Source organism: Neodiprion virginianus, chromosome 6 (genome assembly GCF_021901495.1).
Source record: "Neodiprion virginianus isolate iyNeoVirg1 chromosome 6, iyNeoVirg1.1, whole genome shotgun sequence".
NCBI lineage: Eukaryota > Metazoa > Arthropoda > Insecta > Hymenoptera > Diprionidae > Neodiprion > Neodiprion virginianus.
Genome location: NC_060882.1, coordinates 3,129,295 through 3,149,582, shown reverse-complemented (window position 1 = coordinate 3,149,582; position 20,288 = coordinate 3,129,295). Strand labels below are relative to the sequence as shown.

Here is a 20,288-nt window from a genome sequence, read left to right as displayed (position 1 = left end):
GCGTATGGTGCGATATATACGTCTGTAATAGACTCACTTTGTAGAGAGGTCGTGGTTAATGAAGCCCGTGTTAATGCCTCGAAGAATATCGCAAACTGGCGTCGAGTCAGGTTCGAGTACATCAACTCGAGTCGCGGGATCTGTCGTACTGGCGTTGGTACTGACGACCTTGTGCGAGACCTGGAAACAATATACCTCGGATAAATGCCGTCATGATTGTGAGTACTATCTACCAAAGATGTATACAAGAGACTGCGACGATTCAAACGGAAGAATAGGCGTATGGTATATAGATTCGAGAATACATTTTCACTTGTATCCACGGATAAGGAGCGACGCAATGTAACTTGGCTGCGCAGATGAGATAAATACGGTGCACAGAAAAGGTCGCCCATTTGTCATGAAAATTTCACTTGAGAGCATACTCAAAGCCCCCCCCCCCCTTCAACGGCCATTCTTTTGCTGATTGTAAGACGAAAAATAGTGAGATCCACATGGTTTTAAGCCCAAATGATTTATCAAATTTCTTTCACGATTTGACTATAGCGGTAATGAGTAGGTACACTGTTTGGAAGGTATATGCGCATTAGGTCGAAACCGATTGAACTGATACAAAAAAATTTGTCAAGTGTCAAGCGCGAATTTTTCGGCAATCCAAGGCAGGCTCAACTACCTATAAACCAGATTCCAAGCCGGTTTAACAAACTGTGAGAACTTTTCCGAGGCAGAACGGTAATCACAGTTTCGTTGCTCAAAGAGTACTCAGCTAAATAGGCCGTGGCGTCACCTTGTTTTTTATACCGTGAATTCCTACCTATATGACCCCATCTACTTTGTTCGCCCTCCCCACCGAAGCCGAGTTCGCACGCCGATAACCCGTATACTACTAGAAATCTACTGAGGTTATCTGCATGCCTCAAACAAAACCGTACTAACCACAATAGAAAATATTGACAGCGTACGACGTATTTCGGATTCTAACATTCGCAACAGCTCCTCGACGCTAGAACGACACTCCTTGTTTCCATCTGCATCTATTTCTCCAAACACAAACGAAGGGTTCCGAGCAGGTACCGTTTTTGCTTTCACCTTGTTACACGCCACTTGAACTCTGGCCAGAACTCTATGGATTAATAAATAAACACTGATTCAATTCGTGATTAGACGGAACATCAATTCTTGGATTATACCATGTCAAGTTTTCTGACAATTTGATTTCCTTTTAAATACGTATATTTTTCACCTTTCCAGCTGTTTCACAGCTTCGCGTATAACGCTGTAGTATTCGGTGATGCACTGGTCTTCCATTTTTTCGTCCAGTGTTTCGATTTTATTCGTCAGACTGATGTCCGGACCTTCGAGTCCCTGTAACAAGATCGAGGTAGTAATATTACCTATATAGTTCATGGAAGCGGTTACGTGGCGTTGTTGATAGCTACGTGCATATACATCTGTAAATTGATAATATGTATAATGACAAATAACACTAAACGTGTATTTGCGGACCTTATGCAGGGACTATGAATTATCTACATTTAAAATGCATGTATACAGGGTCATTTATTAAATATACTGGATGCCCGATCCTTGAATGCAAGAGAGCAGCTTACGCATGCTTCGCAATCAGGTGAAATCGGCTAGCTGCTGCGACTGACGCACTAGCGGCCATTATTCAATAAACGATCCTGTGTAGAGTTGCCGAACGTGAATCCCACGTAACACTGTATATCTATGTATATTGAGCATAGTACGTATAGACGTGTATATTACAGTTATAGCGAATTATCAGATCACAGCTGTCACTTACCGAAGCTTTCATTTCATCGCACAGAGACCGCGGGATTATTTTTCCCGAATAGTGTGACGTATCCAAGTCGAAGCTTAGCTCATTTTTAAAGACTGGTCTTGCGGATGACTGAAAAGAATGGATGTTAACACCCCAATAAACATGAAAATTTTTCTCCGTATGGATCACCAATTGGGCCTTTATGTTGAAGAAATACATTTTTTGTACGTATACCTATTTAAGTATAAAGCGAAGAAACACTAGGTTCTTATAAGACCAAAAATAATAAGGGAAAAATTTGTGTGAATCTTATTTTTTGGATTCAAAACAGCCTTTCCAATGGAAATAAAAATATACGATTTATTGTGTTACAAACTTCAGTGAAAAACAACTCATTTCTCAATTAAACACTTTTTTTATCAGACCTACCAGATCCAAGATGTATGAATTATTCAAGAAAAAAAAATTCTTTCTGAAACGATTGAATAAAATCACGTAGACTACGCTCAACTACAGTACCAAATGTGGTCAATTATTTTTGGCGTCTCTGTGTTTAGGTCATTTACAAAAATTTAATTTTTACAAAACGTAAAATTTCAGTTACTACATAGCTACCCCATACAAACTAATTCAAATTAATAGCAAGTCCCCAGACAGGTCAGGGTAAACGGCTGATTGTGAGCCGTAATCTATTTTCGGAAAAACTATCGCGATAATCAACTGCGGACGGGTCACCCGCAACGTTAATTAAACAAGTCGTCATTGACCTTCAGTTGATCCAGCGTGCGCGTGGTACGATTGAAAACCATCCGAGACGATTTGAAGTGATTTGAAATGAAAAAACATCGGTATGAAAGGCATGTCGTTTACATTTTCGGTATTTCTTATTTTTTCAACTGTGCAGAAATCATCGTACCTTTATACCAATATATTAAATTAAAATGTACCTGGGAAAAGCGCCTCAATATGACAAGTCCTACTTTATTGAAAACAAATTTATCAGGTATAAACTTGTATCTTGGATGAAAAAAACATTTTTGGCAAAAAATCAATGAAGTATCTGATCTTCCTTTAAGAAATTGATACTCACCGGTTCGCTATGGGACATATCATCTCGGTGTGTTTGCAGCTCGGAAACTCGGGTCTCCAACTCTTTCACGATAGTTTTCAGTTGCTGAAACAGTTGTGTAGACTTTGTTGAACGATAAAAACAAAAAAATTAAACCTAAACACCATGAAGCATAATATGATAAATTACTTTTCAACTATTTCCGACATAGGTGTGCAATCAAGGAGTTAAATTAATTACCTCGATAGTCCTCGCAGAAACTTGGTTTTCATCTTTAAGTTGACAGTTAGCTAAGTCCATCTGTGAAATATGCTCTTTCGCTCCCTCGTACAATTTCTGTACCTGTTGCAATTCCTCCCTATAGTGACTAAGCAGCTTACCACGCGCTTCTTTCTGGTCGTTTAACTTATCCAGTTCAAACCTCAACCGTTCTGTCTGCAAAAATTCCAAAAAAATGCACCACTATTTTCTTAATCAAGACGCAAGAGATTATAAACATACAATGGAATGATTAAATGACGGACAGGCGAACGAAGAATCATCGTAATTATGCATGACGATCGATGATTGTGTATATTGTAGTATTATATGATTATAGTCTATGTGCGATAGTATATGGGACATTCCATGTCAAATCGATCAATGATTTTCCCTCACCATTTTTCAAAAATTTCAACGTTTTATTTCTTATCCCGATAATTCTGCCAATTTTTAGATAGGTTTGAATGATCATAAAAAATTAACGGTCGTAGGAAAAAATCTGAAAACATAAGAAGTTCTTTTTTGTAATCGGACAACCGTACGAAAAATCCTGAAGCAAATCAAAAATAGTAAAGGAAAATTGCTGGTTGAGTTGATATGGAATGCCCTATATGTATAAAATACACCTAGAAAATATTGACTTCAAATCCACATCGCGTCTATAAGGATCTGAACGGCCGCGGCACGTGCAAGAGTTGTAAGGCGGGTCACGTTGATCAGGGGTTAGTTAACTTGTAATTAGGGGTCCCTAAGGATCCCACCACGGAAACAACTCGGTACATAACAAAGAGTCTGTATAAACTGAGGATCGTACGTTCACTTAAAACTTAATTAAAATCCCCTGAACCGTTTCGCATGAGGTTTTTTTCTATTGACAGCTTGATTACTTCGAATGTTTATAGGCTATTTGCTTTAACGATAAGTATCACAGGGGCTGAGCAGTGACGCGAAATGTGAGGAAAGATTTGCAACGCGTAACTAATGGGTGAGGGTCAGTGCTGTGTCACGATGATATGCAAACGTTTGATGTATGGGTACATCAAAAAAAGTAAAAATTTAATTGCATACCACTTTTGTAGCTATCATTCTAACAGAAATGAAAAAATATATCATGATTATTTTAAAAACCTTACCTCGTGTATGTACATTAGGGTGCTACTTATTCGGGGGTAGGAAAAATTTTCATTGCCCTCCCCCCTCCCCCCCAGATCTGTTCCACATAATTAAACAAAAAAAAAAAGAAAATTGATCAAGCCGATCAAGCGACGGTCATTTAGCCAAAATACGAACCTCCGTAACAGCATCATCGAGTTCCCTCCTCATCAGAAAATTTTTCCTCTCAAGATGTTGATTTCTTGCTCGTAGAGCTTGACGGTCCCTCTCGGTCTTTGAGAGTTCGGCGTGATGTTCTTCGTCTTCCGTTTGCAGCCTAACGCACTTTTCGTTTGCCATTTCCCTGAAATATCATAAGATAGCATGCAAATTAGTAGAAATCATCATTATGTATTAGTTTCATTTTACCCAGAGGTACAAAATATATCCGAGCACAGTCGATTCTAAAGACTGTGCAACGTTGAATTTGTCGATTTGAGGAAGATAAAAATAGTATGCACTTTTTCTAGAAACGACATGTCGCAAAATGTAATTACAAATACGCACAATTTCCTGCGGGTCGTGCCCAGCTGCCTTTCCAATAATGCTATCGTATCTTCGGAGCGTTGCAGTTCCTCTTTGAGGTGGTCATTCTCTACTGTGCACCTCTGCATCCGCAGCTGTAGATCCCGTGTTGTCTCGAAAATGGGATCGTCCGTTGTTAAGTAGTAATTACCGCTGACGGAAGATAAATCCCCGAAGAAACTGTCCTCGTTCTTGCTTCTGTCCATTTTCAAACATATAAGAAAGATGCGTTGTTAAAACGGATCTATAATGAAAACTTTTAAGTACCAGGACGTAAAACTGTACAGGAACGTGCTCTTTTACATACTAGGATGCTCATTTTTTTTTTTTTCAACTCTTCCAAAACGAATACTAATACGTAAAAATACGTAAATCATACTGGTGTTACATAAATTACTTTGTCGCACGCGATCGCCTACGGATCACATTGCAAATTTACACTCGGTGTAAAAATACCAACTTTGCATCTTCGGTGGAACTGATCTTCATAAGATTACAGTAAATTGAACGTTTTTTATTGTATCTATATGATGAAGAGATTTGTACTTGAAACTGGTACGTTTTGTTCAATTTTTTATTTCTGCACGGTTTCGCGCAGATTATCAAATAAGCTGGAAAGTGAATTTTACTAGACTATGACCATGGATCCCCGGTCCTATTCTCACATTAGACATTGTTTTACAGGATGCCCGGATATTCAATCGACTGTGATGATTACCTCTTGCTCGTATCAACGATGGTGCTCGTGGAGAGTTCGAGGAATTCTGAAATAGAAATATAATAGGGAATACAGGATGTTATCAGTTGATAGTCATACGTTAATTTCATTGAAGAAGCGTGGTATAAGGTTCTCTTGGAATGTAGTGCTTACCATGGAGGGTCGGTGCGATGTCTGGTCCCGGCTCAGACGAAACCGTTGCATCGTCGGCATATCCAGTCAGTGGACTCGTAGCTCGACTGCCATCGTTACGATTTACAGTTAATAATGATGCAGGGAATGAGAATTGAAAATGGCTAATTGAGAAGTTGGGAAATTAATCAATCGGTTTACGAACAATGCAACTTGTAAGGTAACATGATGCGATATGTATATGGGGAAATCCACTAATTATCGACACACGATTCGGGGCGAAAATTTCGAATTTCCTGCAATTTTGAATCCTGCAAGTTTCATATATCTAGTCCTTGCAATTTTAGAGAAATACGTTGGTCAACTTTTTTACGGTGAACACGCCGATGTTCTCACATTCGAATTTTTACCGTAGCTTTATCGCAAAAAACAAAATATCTTCCGAAGTATTTGCGGTATAAAAAAAGTCTGATATTTCGAATTATGGAACCTGTTTCACCCTAGACTCCCAGGAATTATACGAAAACACGTTTTCTTCTACAAAAAAAAAATTTCATCTGAAAACTCGTAGTTTGTTACACAAAAAAAAAAAAAACATTTCTTTCAATTTTCTCAGCGAAATGTCTTAACTTTACAAACATTAATAAAAGTATCTGTACCGACGTATCTGGTGCTACGTGATGAAAAGTTGGAGTACCTTCAAGTACCTTGTACCCCTGATGCTCTCATAAATCTCGGATTGAAAATTTTTTATTAACCTTTGTCATCATTTTTTGTGCAATATATATAAAGTGTTTAAATTTATTATATACAAAGTATATATAATAATATTTGGAAGAAAATTGTAGAACGTGTATACAACACCTATTGCGAAAGAAATATCTGTCGCTACGAAATCAGTTGCAGCAAAAGTAATTTTCATCATACCTGCTTTCATCGATGCGGAGATTATTGTTACCATCTTGGTGATTTTCGTGATGATGTTGACCTTTGCGTATTTTCGCCAGCCATGATCGTGAAACGTCATAATATTGCTGTCGTGTTACTTCGCCATTGTAAGATACAGCGCACATCGATTTACGAAGATCATTCAGAATTTCCGGGCTGCGATAGAACATAAATTAATTCACAATGCGACAAATACCAGCAAAACATGCATGTCTCACAAACAATCAAAGATTTTTACTTTGGTACGAAAGTTCAACCGGAACTATAATTTATTTAACTATTTTTAGGAGTTTGTTTTTTTTTTTTTTTTTTTGTAAAGAAAATAAAAACATTTACAGCACTGTGAGTTTGAACGCTTTATTATTTATAGTTTCAACAACAAATTGCTCTAAATGTTTTCATTTTCTGTTAAACAAAAAATCTCCTAAAAATAGGTATGATTTTAGACCGGCCGAGTGGTAACCCCCTCCAAAAGGTGAAATAAATCCATATACGTCGGAAGGAATGAGAAAAAGCGATGAAGGATTTAAAACCCATTACATGGACACTCACCTTCCGTGCGCAGACATTTGATTGAACATGTAGTCCATGAGCTTTGCAACTAAGACTTTGCCGGTTGACGATCCGTCGCATTCCGAAAAGATTTTTTCTAACGCATCTGGGAACGAATCATGCTTAATTTCGGCGAATAATTATACCGATTAGCCGCATATCTATGTACGTGCATATTTATACTACATTGGTGACATACGTCCGGTAAATGTTTCAAAAATTTCAACAGTTTTTTCCCCCATTTCTTTTTAATGTAAGTTTCTTTCCCGCACAGTTCTACATTTTTCTGAAATTGAGAAGCCCCAGCTTCTCCACATATATTCATTGTTGTTCATCGTCGTTGGCGAATTTTATTGCGAATAGAAAAATTGGAGGGTTTGCATGTACCAGATTGCAAAAGAAAACTGCTGCATTGGTACGCCTGACATAATTACACTGGCAAAACATAAATTTAATTAAATCCACCTACGCAATTTTTCGTTTTTTGTTATTAAGATTTCAGTTTCGAAAATTGTTTTTTTTTCGACATTTTTTCCATTAAATCTCACGTATCTGCGACTTCGACCTCGACCTAAAAGATTAAATCCGTCGATTGAAATTATAGTTCTCAATGTAATTGTGTCGGGTGACGCAATGCGGTTAATTTTTTTACGTTATCAACTTACAGATTCGTTTTCCCATCTTGTCTTTGACATGAAGGCTGAAGTTAGTAACGTTAACGTAACGAACCATCGGGGAAAAATATCATTATTGCGCAGTTTTGAATGACTTTCGAAGAGTCGGTTTTGCAAAATATTAATATATTATATTTATCACGTTTTACTAAATTCCAGACATTTCCAAAAGTGCGAAGTAACGACTTTCACAAAACTCGCATTGTTACATTAATTGTAAGCGTGTATTATAGGTATGTATTGTAATTGGACGAATCGTACCATCTTCTTGTGTTGGGGCCTGCCCACCTTGGCCGTCATCGTTTACCTCGCACATTTCATTCCAATTCCTTTAATTCGCACTTATCAAACGTTTCCGCAGTGACCCGCCACGAAGTTGTTCTCGGCTCTCTTTCTCTCCCCCTCCGGCCCCTCACAACTCTCTAGGACACAATTGATAAATGCTCTCTCTCTTTCTCTCTCTCTCCCCCTAATACGTACCGCGTACGTACAGGTAAACAAATATGTACGGTAAATATACATTATAATGCGTAGAGATCTTTTAACACGTAGGAGGAAAAGTATCACCGATCGCATAACGGACTCATCGATCTATCTTGCACATATTTAATGATACTGAACCGAGTGCATATGATTGGAAAAATGGTATTAGAATTGCCGGTAAAAACCGCATGGATACTTGGAAATTTATGTGCCTACGATTTGTATATATTGATGATAGGTTATAACTCAAGTTGAAACTTACACTTGTAAATGATGAAACGCCGCGTCTTCGCCTGCTCCGTTCTGTAAGATTGGTCTTTACGAACAATCATTAACTTGATCCCTGTTTTTCAACGTATATTTGGTATTTAAAAACGATCTGCGCGCCGTCGTTGAAACGAACGTCAATGCAAGGGAAAAGAATCAAAGAGCCGATGCCCGAGTTTTTTATGTTACCCAAGTACTATAGCGCCTTCTCAAACGAAACAGATTTTTGGAACTAAATGGAACTAAATTTCAATGATAAGCGCATAGACACAGGTAACCGAATCCGTGTTTACCATTGCCATGAGAGGAGTCGATAATGCGGTATTTAGACGTATTTAGTACAGTGAGTAAGTGAGAATGAATGAATATTACAAATTTGGCGAAGATACGGAAGTACGTAAACTTAAAAATATAAGAATTTGCTAATGTTTGTAATTAGTTTATTATCACTACTACACAATAGCGATTCGCCACTCTAAATATCCTTCGTATTATCCTGCACTATGTTAGGCGAAAAATTCAATCATTTTCCAAAGATGCACGTGCTCTCTTCGGTCTTTCAGAGCAGACGTTTTTGGCTATCTCTGATAAGATAATCTTTGACAGCTCTGACAGCGCCAGCCGGCGTGTACGCGGCATCCGACCATACCTCACGTTTTCAAACCTAACCTAATACAACCTAACATAACAGGTTTATAACGGTTTATACCCGTGTCCATATCCATGTCCATGTGCGTACATTCAGCGTAGCTACGTACATATGCAAGAGTATCGTTCAGAATTGTATCTAGGTTTATTGGATTTAATCGCAGCGTTGTCGACGTACAGTTTACGCACGTGAGTTCGATGTATACATGTAACATGCAAATATACGATTAGTCTAACCGCTATTTTCCCAATAAACATTTTGCTACGTCTTGATGTTCACGGCATGCTGCCATACCGGCGTCTTTATAGTATGCACGTGATAGTTTATTTATGTCTGCAGTAACCTGCACATTTTGAAAGTCGCCGCATGACACCGGGTCGGACAGCAATAATTACGTTTAAACCTTTCGTTCAAATTCTCAGAGTGAAAGAGTCACTATGAACGAAGCAACGTTACCACCGTCACCAAATTGGTATCTTGCTAATATTTTGGCCTGTGCCAAAGATGGAACCGTAGCTTGGGGTGCAAGAAACTCCATTGTTGTTGTAACATTCCAAGGAGATAAAAAAATTTACAAATATTCTATTATCAGCGATGCTCATGTAGACAGAGTAACATCCCTGGCCTTTTCGCCGAAGTTCGGAGAGGCGAATCATAACTTACTAGTCTCCGGGGGTGATGAAAATGTTGTTAGAATTTGGAATATGGATTCAATGAACGCGGTGATGGCTCACTCTTTCATAGACGTAAGTTTATAGCTTAAGTTACAATCAGCATCATTACGAGTCTTGGAAACTTCCCAAAATAAATCCATAGACTTTGACGATGTCTTAATTATGTCATCTGGTCTTTTATATTGCAACTTATACATTCCAGATACCTTGAAATTTTCAGACGCAGCAGAAAGTTATCGGTGTCGATTGGTCAAGAGCCAATACAAACATTGTTTGTTGCCTCAGCACCGACGGATTCCTTGTCATCTGGAATGTAGCTCATAATGTGACACAACAAATTTGCTTAGGGAAAGTAACAGCTACTTGTTTATCCTGCTGTCCACATGATCCTGATTTAGTAGCAGCTGGTACGAAAAGTGGATTAGTCTATGTAATCAATGTACATGGTAATGGCAAAATCGTCTATAAACTACGAGGGCATGATACTGAAATATCGAGCCTGTCGTGGTGTCCAGTAGATTCGAACGTCATAAGCGGTACCCAAGCCAAGGATTCTCTTCTGGCCTCTGGTAGTAAAGACAGGTGATCTCATTAGATTCTGTTCAAATTATGTCATTGAAATATTACAACCTGACTCACTATACCAAACGCGATTATGTATAAACTAATTGTACAATTATATGTGATGACCGCATCCTCTTGGCATTTCTGCAAGTTCTGTGATCATTGGTAAGTTTTCAATTTCTTTGATCAGGTCTATATATGTTTGGAGAGCCGGAGGAGATGGCAGATATCAAATTGTGCTAACCTTGCCAAATACACCCTTGGATTCTCATCAGCATAGAAGTAAACTAGGGGCAGCAACAGGTGGCTGGACAGCGGTTTGTTGGGCAGCACCAAAATTATTGCTTAGTAGCTCCAGCTGGGGCGAATTGATATCCTGGGATTTGTCGATAAACTCGAAGCCAAGACAAGGATGCAAGTTGATTCACGCTTATCATGCCAGAGGACTTTTCTGTATTGCTAATGTGCAAGGGGGGATGGAAGCAAGCGATACTAATTGGAGGTTGGCAGATACAAGCAGGTATATCTATGCTATCTCTGAAACTAATTACCGTGACGTCAATTATTCGATACCGACAATATCAACCACAACAATAATAATGCTGCACTAATAATTAGAATAATTTAATATAAAAAACAATTCATAAAATCATTACAGCATTATGGTATGGACGATAGCTCAAGATCGTCACATAGTTTGCTGCCAAGTGACAGCAGCCAATTCGGAAATAACATACAATGTTCCAACGCAAGGTGGCTATACGTACTGTATTGCTGCCTCTCCGTTAGATACATCTAGAGTTGCGTTTGGGGTTGGAGACGCAATGCTGAGAGTGTGGAATTTGTGCGAGCCTCACGAAACTAGTTTCGATATCACCATGCTGTGGCAAAAAATAAAGGGAAAAGTTATGGCTGTGAGTTGCTTCAATTGTTTCTCAATCCAACTCATCCAAGCCAAGCTTAGTGAAGCGACTGAATAAGAACGATAAAAAACTGATTGTCTGATTCAAATTTTCCATTTATCTATTTGTTTATTATAAATGTACGGACTTGTGACACTGAATTGCGAAAGACTGTTGCAAATAAGCACAGCATGTGATGGATGAAGTTCAGAGGAGGTGTAGACATGCGTCTATGGTGAATCGTTAATCAGGTGGTTTAGTCTTGTGAAATAGTAATTTTACATTGATTTGTAAACACTGAGATTAAGTGACCAGATGTTTAATCCTGAGGAAGCTGGTTCTAGATCCTGTGTTATTGATTATTAGCAAAGTTGTGAGTAAATAGTAATTACAGGACTGGATGTGACACAATTCCACTTGATAAAATATCCTACAACAAAACCATACTGTTGTAAGCGTGAAGCTGTTTGATTGTTTGGTATTCCGAATTCCTTTGAAGTATCACGCTTGTTGGGTAGTTGGTTTTATTTAAAAAATGATGCATCGAAAAATCCGTATCTTACATTAATATTTGAAGAGATAAAAATTCGTTCCGACCCCCCTCCTCCAAGTACTAATTATTTTTGTCGCATGTATCATAAATCGAGCTATCCTCCTCAGAAGCCCAGTAGGCCTAATATCTTGAATCACGTATTTTCCAACTTAAGTAAATGTTATACAAATATTATTACTTTTAGATATCATGGCATCCTCAGAAGGAAAATTTGTTGGCTTTTGGAACTGGAGAAGGTCGTGTGGGTGTGTTTGATACAAATACGAGCAAACCTCCTATTCTGTATAGGCAATATCATAGACACACGGTTTACACCCTTGGCTGGGGTCCAGAACCGAATGGCAAAAGTACTTATGTTCTGTATTCGTGCGGTGATGGGGAATTGATTTACTACAATCCAGAAAAACCGAATCAAGGTGAGTGTGGGGAATGGATTATTATCTGTTATTAAAGGATCCCCACTAGTCTTGTGGAAACTGTGTTTTAGTTAAATTGTGTGGTATAATACAGGGTTATTTCTCGGTTTTTGAACACAACTGTGACTAATGAAGCCGGCACTACTCACAGTCTGCAAAATCATGTCTCTTTCTAACTTAAAAGTCAATTATTCAGCAACCTCATGACCCTGTATATTGGAATTCAGCAGAAGATGTGAAAAGGTCTGTTAGTTTCCCTGAAACGCAACTTCTGTGAAACTTCTCCGGGGCTTTCTCGTAAAGAACCGATCATATTGTCACGTTTTCACATGCATAAAATCTCATACCTGTGTTGCAGAACCAACTTCTGTTATTAAAAAGGATTGTACAGAATTTTCTTGGAAGCCGGACTACTCGTGTCTTGCAATCGGTCTTGAAAATGGGTATGTTGAATAAATATTTCAAACCTTATAAGACAGCCGCACACGCATAATGATTGTTACTAATCCATTCCTTCCTTATGCCACCCAAGTTGTTTGCTTATGATGACATACTTGAAATCGTAATTCGAGCTTGGAAGTAATTATCATGATTATTCTCTTACCACCTAGATCTGTTTCATTTCTGAATCGCAATTTGAAAGAATGCGGTCCAGCAATTCATTCATTAAAAAAATCCATCCAATGTCTCGAATGGCATCCTGAAAGTACCGCTACAGATTTTGATCTGTCCCCTCTCCGCCATCAATTGGCTGTGTCAACGATTGCTAACTCTATTGTTGTACTTGATTTGACTGATCTCGCCACTAATTGTACCGATACAGCCGGCGCATCGACCACGATCAAAGGATCGTTGTTGCCGAAAATTGTCTGTACATTGATGGGACATACAGCAAAAATTTTTGACTTGGCATGGAGTCCGCATATCAGTGGGTATCTAGCATCGGCAAGTTGTGACAACACTGTCCAGGTAAGCAGGCCTAAGTTATCCCTGTATTAGTCACTAATAATGTCTCTAAGAGAGAGTGATGAATTAGATCAACTTCTTTAAATGTCATGCATGTGTATACACACATTCTAAGAAAAAAAAAAATCGGCACAACTGACAATGAGACTTTTCCAATGCTCGTTAAAAGTTATCGTGTCAATCTTATATCCATTTAAACCTCTGTTCACTAACATTTTTCAGCAATCCGTCGAACCTTATCTAAGGTCAACAGTGACCCCAAGATTCACTTCTTCATAGAAAACGTTTAATTTTGTCATTTTTATACAAGAAGTAGTGAAAATGAATCTACTGAGTGTCAGAAATAACTACGAGTTTACAGATGTATCTAGAGCGTAATTACTTAAAAGTGACAAATTATGATTTCAGGTATGGAAGACAGAATCTCAAGAGTTGATGGGAACTTACACAGGCCACTGTGGTCCTGTATACTGTTGCATGTGGAGCCCCTTAGACCCCGATTTGATAATCACTGGATCCGCAGATTTTACAGTTAGAATATGGAAAGTGTCTGAGCAGGAAGTAAGGCCTGTTGCTGAAAATCTGTTGAAACCAAAAAAAATAAGAACAAAAAAGAACAAACATAAGACAGAAAGGATGGGGATGGATCAAGTGAGCAACCTTAATGAGGTTTCAATAAACGGGCTTGACGATGATGTATCTGACGTAACAACTGTTGAAAATACAACAACCGAACAGGGTATGCCATCGTAAATTTTTATTTCCTCTTACTTTTATGTTTGTCATCATCAGCAAATCAGTATAAAGTATTATGACTTCATGTATGATTGCAAAAACCATGTCTATTTTCAGAAATAAAAGAGAGTCTGGCAATGGATCAGATTAAAAGGAAGAAAAGTAAAAAATCCACGTACTTTCCGACGATGGCGAAGGCTGCGAGTAATAAAGCATCACTACTGAGTTCAATTACAGAGCATTTTGAAAGGTCTTTGTCCAGTCGATTATCCAGTGTTGGAAAAGGCCCAAGTCAGATTGCTGATAATGTATGTGATGCAGACGACACTAAGGATTCGATTAGAGAATCTCAAATTTCATCCATTTTCGGAAGTAAAGAAGATGTTATCAAATTACTGGATACGGAAAGTAAGCAATATATCTCTGATAAGTTTTTAAAAGACAACAAAAAAAATTAAGTTTCCTGCCATAGTGACAAACTTTCTTGGACCATTTTCCCATCCAGTAGAGTTGAAACTTATCGCCTGATATGTATCTTAGAATCTGTTCATGCCAAGCTGTCGCAACACGATACGGTCGTTGAAATGGATCTGTGGTGCGATAATCTGAAGCAAAACTTACAGGAAGCAACGAAGGAAAAACGACTCAATGATTTTCTAGTTTCACTCGCACCCAGCCTTTCCTACAAGTAAGCATCCCAAAAAAAAAAACCCAAGTATATGTGATATTAGTAAATTTTTTTGTAAGTGGTGGTTTGCTAAGACAAAATTGACGCCGTGATTATATGTGTCATGTTTACTTGCATTTTATAGTGATTACGAGAGATTACTTGACAAATAGTTATACTTTAATCACGTGATTTCTCACTTCTAAGATTTCAGATGATTTATTATGATTTCTAAGATTTTATATGATTTCTTAAGATTACAAAGAGATTTCTGTAATATAGAATTTTATTTCCTTGACTGAAACACCCCTTGTTTTTCTAAACCCTGTTTATGATACAGTATCATTAATTCATTGATTGAAGTTCAAATAAAAAGAATTCGACGAAATTCTTTGTCGGTAACGTTTCGACCTTCGAGAGTCTGCTCTCTTCAAACAAGCTGAAAATATTTATCCATTCAACTTTTTACCAATGACAGTTAATTATGAACATGTTTGTCAAAGTATGACAGAAAATTATGAAAACGTATGAAAAACTAGACTTGATTAAGGTGGATGAACCAAATCGACCATTTATTCACTTAGAGAATACTCCAGGTGCATGAGCAAAAATTCTAATATATAGATATCTCAATCTTAAGGCTTCATGTCGAGTCTTTAAATTTTTTTCCAATTTCCTATCATATATGCTTTAGTTTACATGTTCATACTACTGTTAGTACAATGCCGTATGCATAAGTATTCTCAGCCTGTCAGAGGAGGGCCCACTTCCGAAGGAATCCGGCTTGGTTTTTCTCCAATTAATCTACGACCTCAATTTTGTTCGAGTTCATCTTCCAACCAATCAATCGATATTTGTACTAATAATGCGAATTAATGAACAAACGGACGCTTTATTGTAGATACATACTTGTTGGAATTTTCAGAGAGTGGCAAGTGACATGTGAAAATTATGCCGAGCAACTGGAGTTTGAGGGTAATCGGCGTAAAGCGGTCTCATACCTTTTGTGCATACACAAAATTGAACGAGCTATCCAGGTCTTTGTAGAGGGTAAAATGTTCAAGGAAGCATATGTGTTGGCCAAGACTAAACTCGACACATCGGATCCATTAGTGGATTCGTTATTGGAAACATGGGCAGTTGGCACAGCTAAGGAAGGAAATTTTGAAGAAGCAGTCCAATGGTGGGTACAGATTGCAATTTTATTTTTGATAATACGTCTGTATGATACGTGTGTATTGCAATCTATATTAAAGAAAAGTGGCAACCAAATCTATGTAATTTGTATCATTGCTGGCAAATTGGAAATGTAGGAAATTAAAGAATTTAATTCACAAATCTGTACTGACCGGTATAATACTTATTCACTGTTACACATAGCTACATTAAATTAGGCAACTATGGAGAAGCTGCTCGACTGTTAAGCAGACGAAAAGATATGGGAAGCTTAGAAGTTGCAGCTCGGTTGGCTTTAAAATCCGGAGATGAAGAATTTAGTGCAACCATTATTGAGCAAGCCGTAAATGAAGCACTTTTAAGGGCTGATTACGAATCAATTGCAAACTTGATTAAGACATTTCCACAAATTCTGGTATGTATAAACCAATACATGCTCATTTAGTAACATAGCCTACCATTTACTTGTAGATCGATTGATGTGCATACACACATGCATTCTTGAATACCGTCCTTACATACACTATAATACGATATTCCTATTCTTCTTAGCACTACCAAGTAACAGTTGCTGCTCTCAAAGAGCTGAACGGAATACTCGAGAGTTGCAATGATGGACGAATTTGGGACTGGCTTGAGGGGAACGCTGAGCACTCTATGCTACGAAATTTATCACATTGTTATCCGAACTGTGATCATTATTATACAAAGCTTTTGAGAAGTTTCGAAACTGTAGGTGTTTCCAAGGACACGCAAGCGGTAATTATTTATTTATTCAAGTACTTAAATACGATGTGCAAAGTGATTGGTTATTACTCTGTTACTTGATATGAAAAATGGTATAATAAACGTTCACTGTTTTTGGTCTAATAACTTTTAATTTTAGCTCTGGGTTGAAGTGGGTAGTCAAATCGCTCTGGCAATCACATGTGTTGACAATGAGAAGAAACTTAGACATCTTGTCGCAGCAGCGGATGCAGCATCTCGATATGAAGCATCAATACAATCCGCTACAGCAGTTGTAGGACGGCACAAAAACTTCTTAATAAAGTTGTTGTCACAGTTGGAGGAAAAAAGCCCAATGTCAGAAGATTGCCTATTTGCTGCAAAAGAGCCAAGTATCCGAAAGAGCTTGAGAGCTTATTTATGTTATGGGATTTTAAACTGGGTCAAAGACTCAGATACCACATATTTGGAAAAAGAAGGCAGGCAAGAACTCGTTATATCTTTGATCGAGAATGTGATTCGAGATGCACTGGCAAAGCAGACAGTTAGACACAACATGATGTCTGCTGAAATCAAGAAACTGGAAGGAACATTGGCTATTTCCATGGGTGAGTATGTTTCTCTAGTGCTCAACGATGTCATCGTCTAATTTTACCAGTTAGATTTTCAAACTTATTGTCTGCTTTTTGCCGCAGTATTTTCACTCGCAACAATATTTACATATACATCAAGTAGCTGATTCTGGTAAGGTACATTTGAATCGATGTTAGCCCGGTTAGCTACTATCTTTCGTTATTAGCCTTTGAGTATCTTTATTAAAGGTAAACTCGTTTTTATGAAATATCAGTCGTGGTAAATAAAATTGTATTTTACAGGGAAATCGCAGAAGATCGGAAATACCAGTGGCGACGCTCAGGAAGATGTTGAAAGTCTGATGAAACGACTTGCCCTGATTCGAAGCAACAGGGAAAAGTATTTGAGCGAACGACTCTGTGCTCCTAATCCTGTCCTTGTGTACAGTAAAGCACGTGAGCTAGTAAGTGTTCTATTTCAAGGTGAAACCGAGGAGAAAATGACGCGTATCTTGATGGAAACTTGGACGGAAGCTACCTCATAAAAGTATACTGTACTGTTTGGATTATAAGTGCTGAACATGACTGAAAAAACGTTTTGCTCAACTTATAGCGTTATTGGTAAATTGTAAAGAATAATTACAAATATAATGTCTCGTTGGCAAAATCAGAAGTCGACTTATGTTCAATGTAAATTTGTATTCGAAAAATACGGTACAATTGCGCTTACTACCTGTTTTGTTTTGTAAAAAACAAATCAACAAGGCACAAGCATCCTGAATGTTACTTTCAGCTTTATTGTTATGGTAGGTGTAATTTTTTACGTTCAGGTGTAGGTATTTACTCTGAGCATATAAATGTAAATATTATGGAACAAACTGCGTTAATCACACGACATATTTCATCATGTATCTCATATTACGCATATTGGATTCACCCACTCACTAATCTTGGGTATATTCTGAAAAATTCAGAAACCGTCGTTGATCCACCCTGTCATCCATCCTTTGGCATAGATTGTCATCCTGACATCTTTTGCAATGTTCTGTCACTTTTTTTTAATTACATTTTATATATAACTTTTAAAAAATAACGTGAAACGCGACACTTTTTTTCCCTGAATATCATCAGTTCCTCCAGCTGCTTTATGTCAATTTGCAAGTCACCATCATGTAGAGAATACGCAATTTTAACTTCCAACAGATGATTGGTGTGTCCAGCAAGTTACTTTAGATTCAATTTCCAAAAACAGAGGTCTCTGTCATTGCCTGCGCAGATGAAGGGTAACTTATGATGCCAGCTCATTCCGCCGACGAGCTTCAAGCGACTGGTAAGAACTACTTGTTTGGATTTCAAATTTATCACTTTAAGTTCATTATCAGGCCTGCCAATGCTGGCAAGTAAATACTCGACAGCTGGATAAAACTTGATCATCTGGCCTCCTTCCACGTGCAAGGGTCGGGACTCCATAGGCCGGCTGAAAATGATGAGATATCTCTTAGTGAAAAACAAGTTTTAAAATTCGTAAAGAGTGAATTCATAAGCAGCAAGTATCGTACCTGGGTCTGGATACATCCCAAACTAGTAGCTCACCGGCCGCCATAGCTGCAACCTTCAGCGGATTTGCCCCCCAATCAGCAGACATAAGGGGTGTAACACCAGTGTCAAGAGACAATATCGCCTGCTGGCTTATAATGTTGTACATTCGTATTGATCCATTTTTTTCAGCTACTAACAACTTGCCGGTTTCTTCTTTGTGCCAGCATACAGACATGCCTGGAGATGTTAGATAAAATGTAATATTACATCTTTTTTCCTCTTTGGTGTCCCACAATTTACAGGTATGATCGTCGGAGACTGAGGCCAGAATATCACCTTCCAGCTCGTAGGAGATCGAATTGATGTAATCTGTGTGCCCATCTAGAACCTATCAGTTACAACTTTGCTTAACTATGAGTAACCTAAACGGAAAATCTAATTTAGGTAGTAGTCTGTATTTATGTGGTTTTTTCTTTTTTGTTGCATTTTCAGCCAGAATAACTATATGTGAATCATGCACTAGCTACTCTGAAGGTGAGAAGTCTGTAGCATAGTCTCTACTTCGTGAGTTGGTGTGGCTGTGTTTTTTTTCCAACTTTAGCAATAGCAGAAAAAGGGCTGCAATCATTTAAACTCATCTAAATCGTATTGTATAAAAAAAAAAATTCCCATTTTGACCAATTCCGTGTTACACACTAAGCCAACAGCAAGTCTGAACAATTAATTTTTCTTCTCACGCTCACGTAACTGGAGACAGGAATGGCAAAACAAAGATAAATAAATACCAACAATGCGACTCACTTGATATGTATTGATGTCGTTTAAATTACTATTGTACAACCGTATCTTAAAATCTGCCCCAGCAACACAGAAGACTACGACCTTTGGTACAACACTCAGGGAGGTTTCTGGACTCCAGGAAAGCGCATCTGCTCTCGTTTCGTGATGAAACGTTCGAATTGGACAGTAATCGATGTCTTCAACATCGTCGTCCTCATCCTGCGTATTAGAAAAATGAAATCATACAGCAATGGAATTGATAAGGGCTCGGCTCTGTGCAGCCATGGTAATACGAATCTGTACCTGGAACTTTACAATCCCGATAGTAATCTTGCCGGTGAGAGCAATACAAATCAAACGTTGCGACCATTCATAGGGTGACAACTCGACGCAATAAATCTGCTCGGAAAAGTTCAGCTTATAGGTGGGTGGTGTTACGATAGCTTCGTCCATTACCGCTGTAACACTGCGCTATTCTGTACCGAATAATTCCTCAGACAAGCCGAGACGGTTTGCTCTATCGTTTGACGCGAGCTACGGCGTGACGCGTATTTACGAGGTTATGCCTCTCACGCGGGCTTTCAGGTACGTTGGGGTAGGTTAGATTAGGTTAGGTTGGGTCAGACGCAGCCTCGTGGAGCCAAGAAACAAGCCGAATAAGGTCAGCTCAAAGTACATTGGTTTGTATTATCCTCCCATTTCCCGATCTCAGATGTAAATCGCCGTGAACGTAGAAGGACGACACGGCACAACGTTCTGTGTACTTGCGGATAATCCAGCCGAAAACCAAACTAACCTAACC

The 20,288-nt window shown here is 38.3% G+C and overlaps 3 protein-coding genes across 5 annotated transcripts in view; 1 reads left to right on the top strand and 2 right to left on the bottom strand.

Annotated features, from left to right (window-relative positions):
• Positions 1 to 8,835, bottom strand: part of LOC124307521 (uncharacterized) — a 23,094-nt gene extending 14,259 nt beyond the window's left edge. The window contains exons 1-14 of the mRNA XM_046769269.1: positions 8,563 to 8,835; positions 8,079 to 8,239; positions 7,144 to 7,249; positions 6,571 to 6,747; positions 5,665 to 5,750; positions 5,512 to 5,557; positions 4,776 to 4,991; positions 4,407 to 4,572; positions 3,096 to 3,290; positions 2,877 to 2,960; positions 1,808 to 1,915; positions 1,244 to 1,365; positions 937 to 1,123; positions 38 to 180 (exon numbers count right to left, since the gene is read on the bottom strand). Of these exons, the coding sequence (XP_046625225.1) occupies positions 38 to 180; positions 937 to 1,123; positions 1,244 to 1,365; positions 1,808 to 1,915; positions 2,877 to 2,960; positions 3,096 to 3,290; positions 4,407 to 4,572; positions 4,776 to 4,991; positions 5,512 to 5,557; positions 5,665 to 5,750; positions 6,571 to 6,747; positions 7,144 to 7,249; positions 8,079 to 8,133 (1,691 nt within the window). The 5' untranslated portion in view covers positions 8,134 to 8,239; positions 8,563 to 8,835. The remainder of the gene's footprint in view (positions 1 to 37; positions 181 to 936; positions 1,124 to 1,243; positions 1,366 to 1,807; positions 1,916 to 2,876; positions 2,961 to 3,095; positions 3,291 to 4,406; positions 4,573 to 4,775; positions 4,992 to 5,511; positions 5,558 to 5,664; positions 5,751 to 6,570; positions 6,748 to 7,143; positions 7,250 to 8,078; positions 8,240 to 8,562) is intronic.
• Positions 100 to 18,402, top strand: LOC124307522 (gem-associated protein 5). 3 transcript variants are annotated; one of them, XM_046769270.1, is made up of 16 exons: positions 100 to 218; positions 9,639 to 9,962; positions 10,111 to 10,472; positions 10,645 to 10,974; positions 11,113 to 11,368; positions 12,094 to 12,325; positions 12,684 to 12,768; positions 12,937 to 13,294; positions 13,700 to 14,030; positions 14,144 to 14,434; positions 14,567 to 14,714; positions 15,619 to 15,876; positions 16,074 to 16,284; positions 16,422 to 16,628; positions 16,756 to 17,203; positions 17,471 to 18,402. In XM_046769270.1, exons 1-16 carry the CDS (start codon positions 213 to 215, stop codon positions 17,710 to 17,712), a joined length of 4,089 nt encoding a protein of 1,362 aa, XP_046625226.1. In that variant the 5' UTR covers positions 100 to 212; the 3' UTR covers positions 17,713 to 18,402. The 3 variants fall into 3 exon arrangements, with proteins under 3 accessions (XP_046625226.1, XP_046625228.1, XP_046625229.1); XM_046769272.1 differs by lacking the exon at positions 100 to 218 and adding an exon at positions 9,031 to 9,404; XM_046769273.1 differs by lacking the exon at positions 100 to 218 and adding an exon at positions 9,031 to 9,404 and having other exon boundaries at positions 9,556 to 9,962.
• Positions 17,945 to 20,287, bottom strand: LOC124307529 (nucleoporin Nup37). The gene is made up of 4 exons (XM_046769293.1): positions 19,790 to 20,287; positions 19,508 to 19,705; positions 18,727 to 19,094; positions 17,945 to 18,644 (listed from the first exon to the last, which is right to left on the bottom strand). The coding sequence occupies exons 1-4, from the start codon at positions 19,937 to 19,939 to the stop codon at positions 18,392 to 18,394; spliced, it is 969 nt and encodes a 322-aa protein (XP_046625249.1). The 5' UTR covers positions 19,940 to 20,287; the 3' UTR covers positions 17,945 to 18,391.
• Position 20,288: the final 1 nt, after the last annotated feature.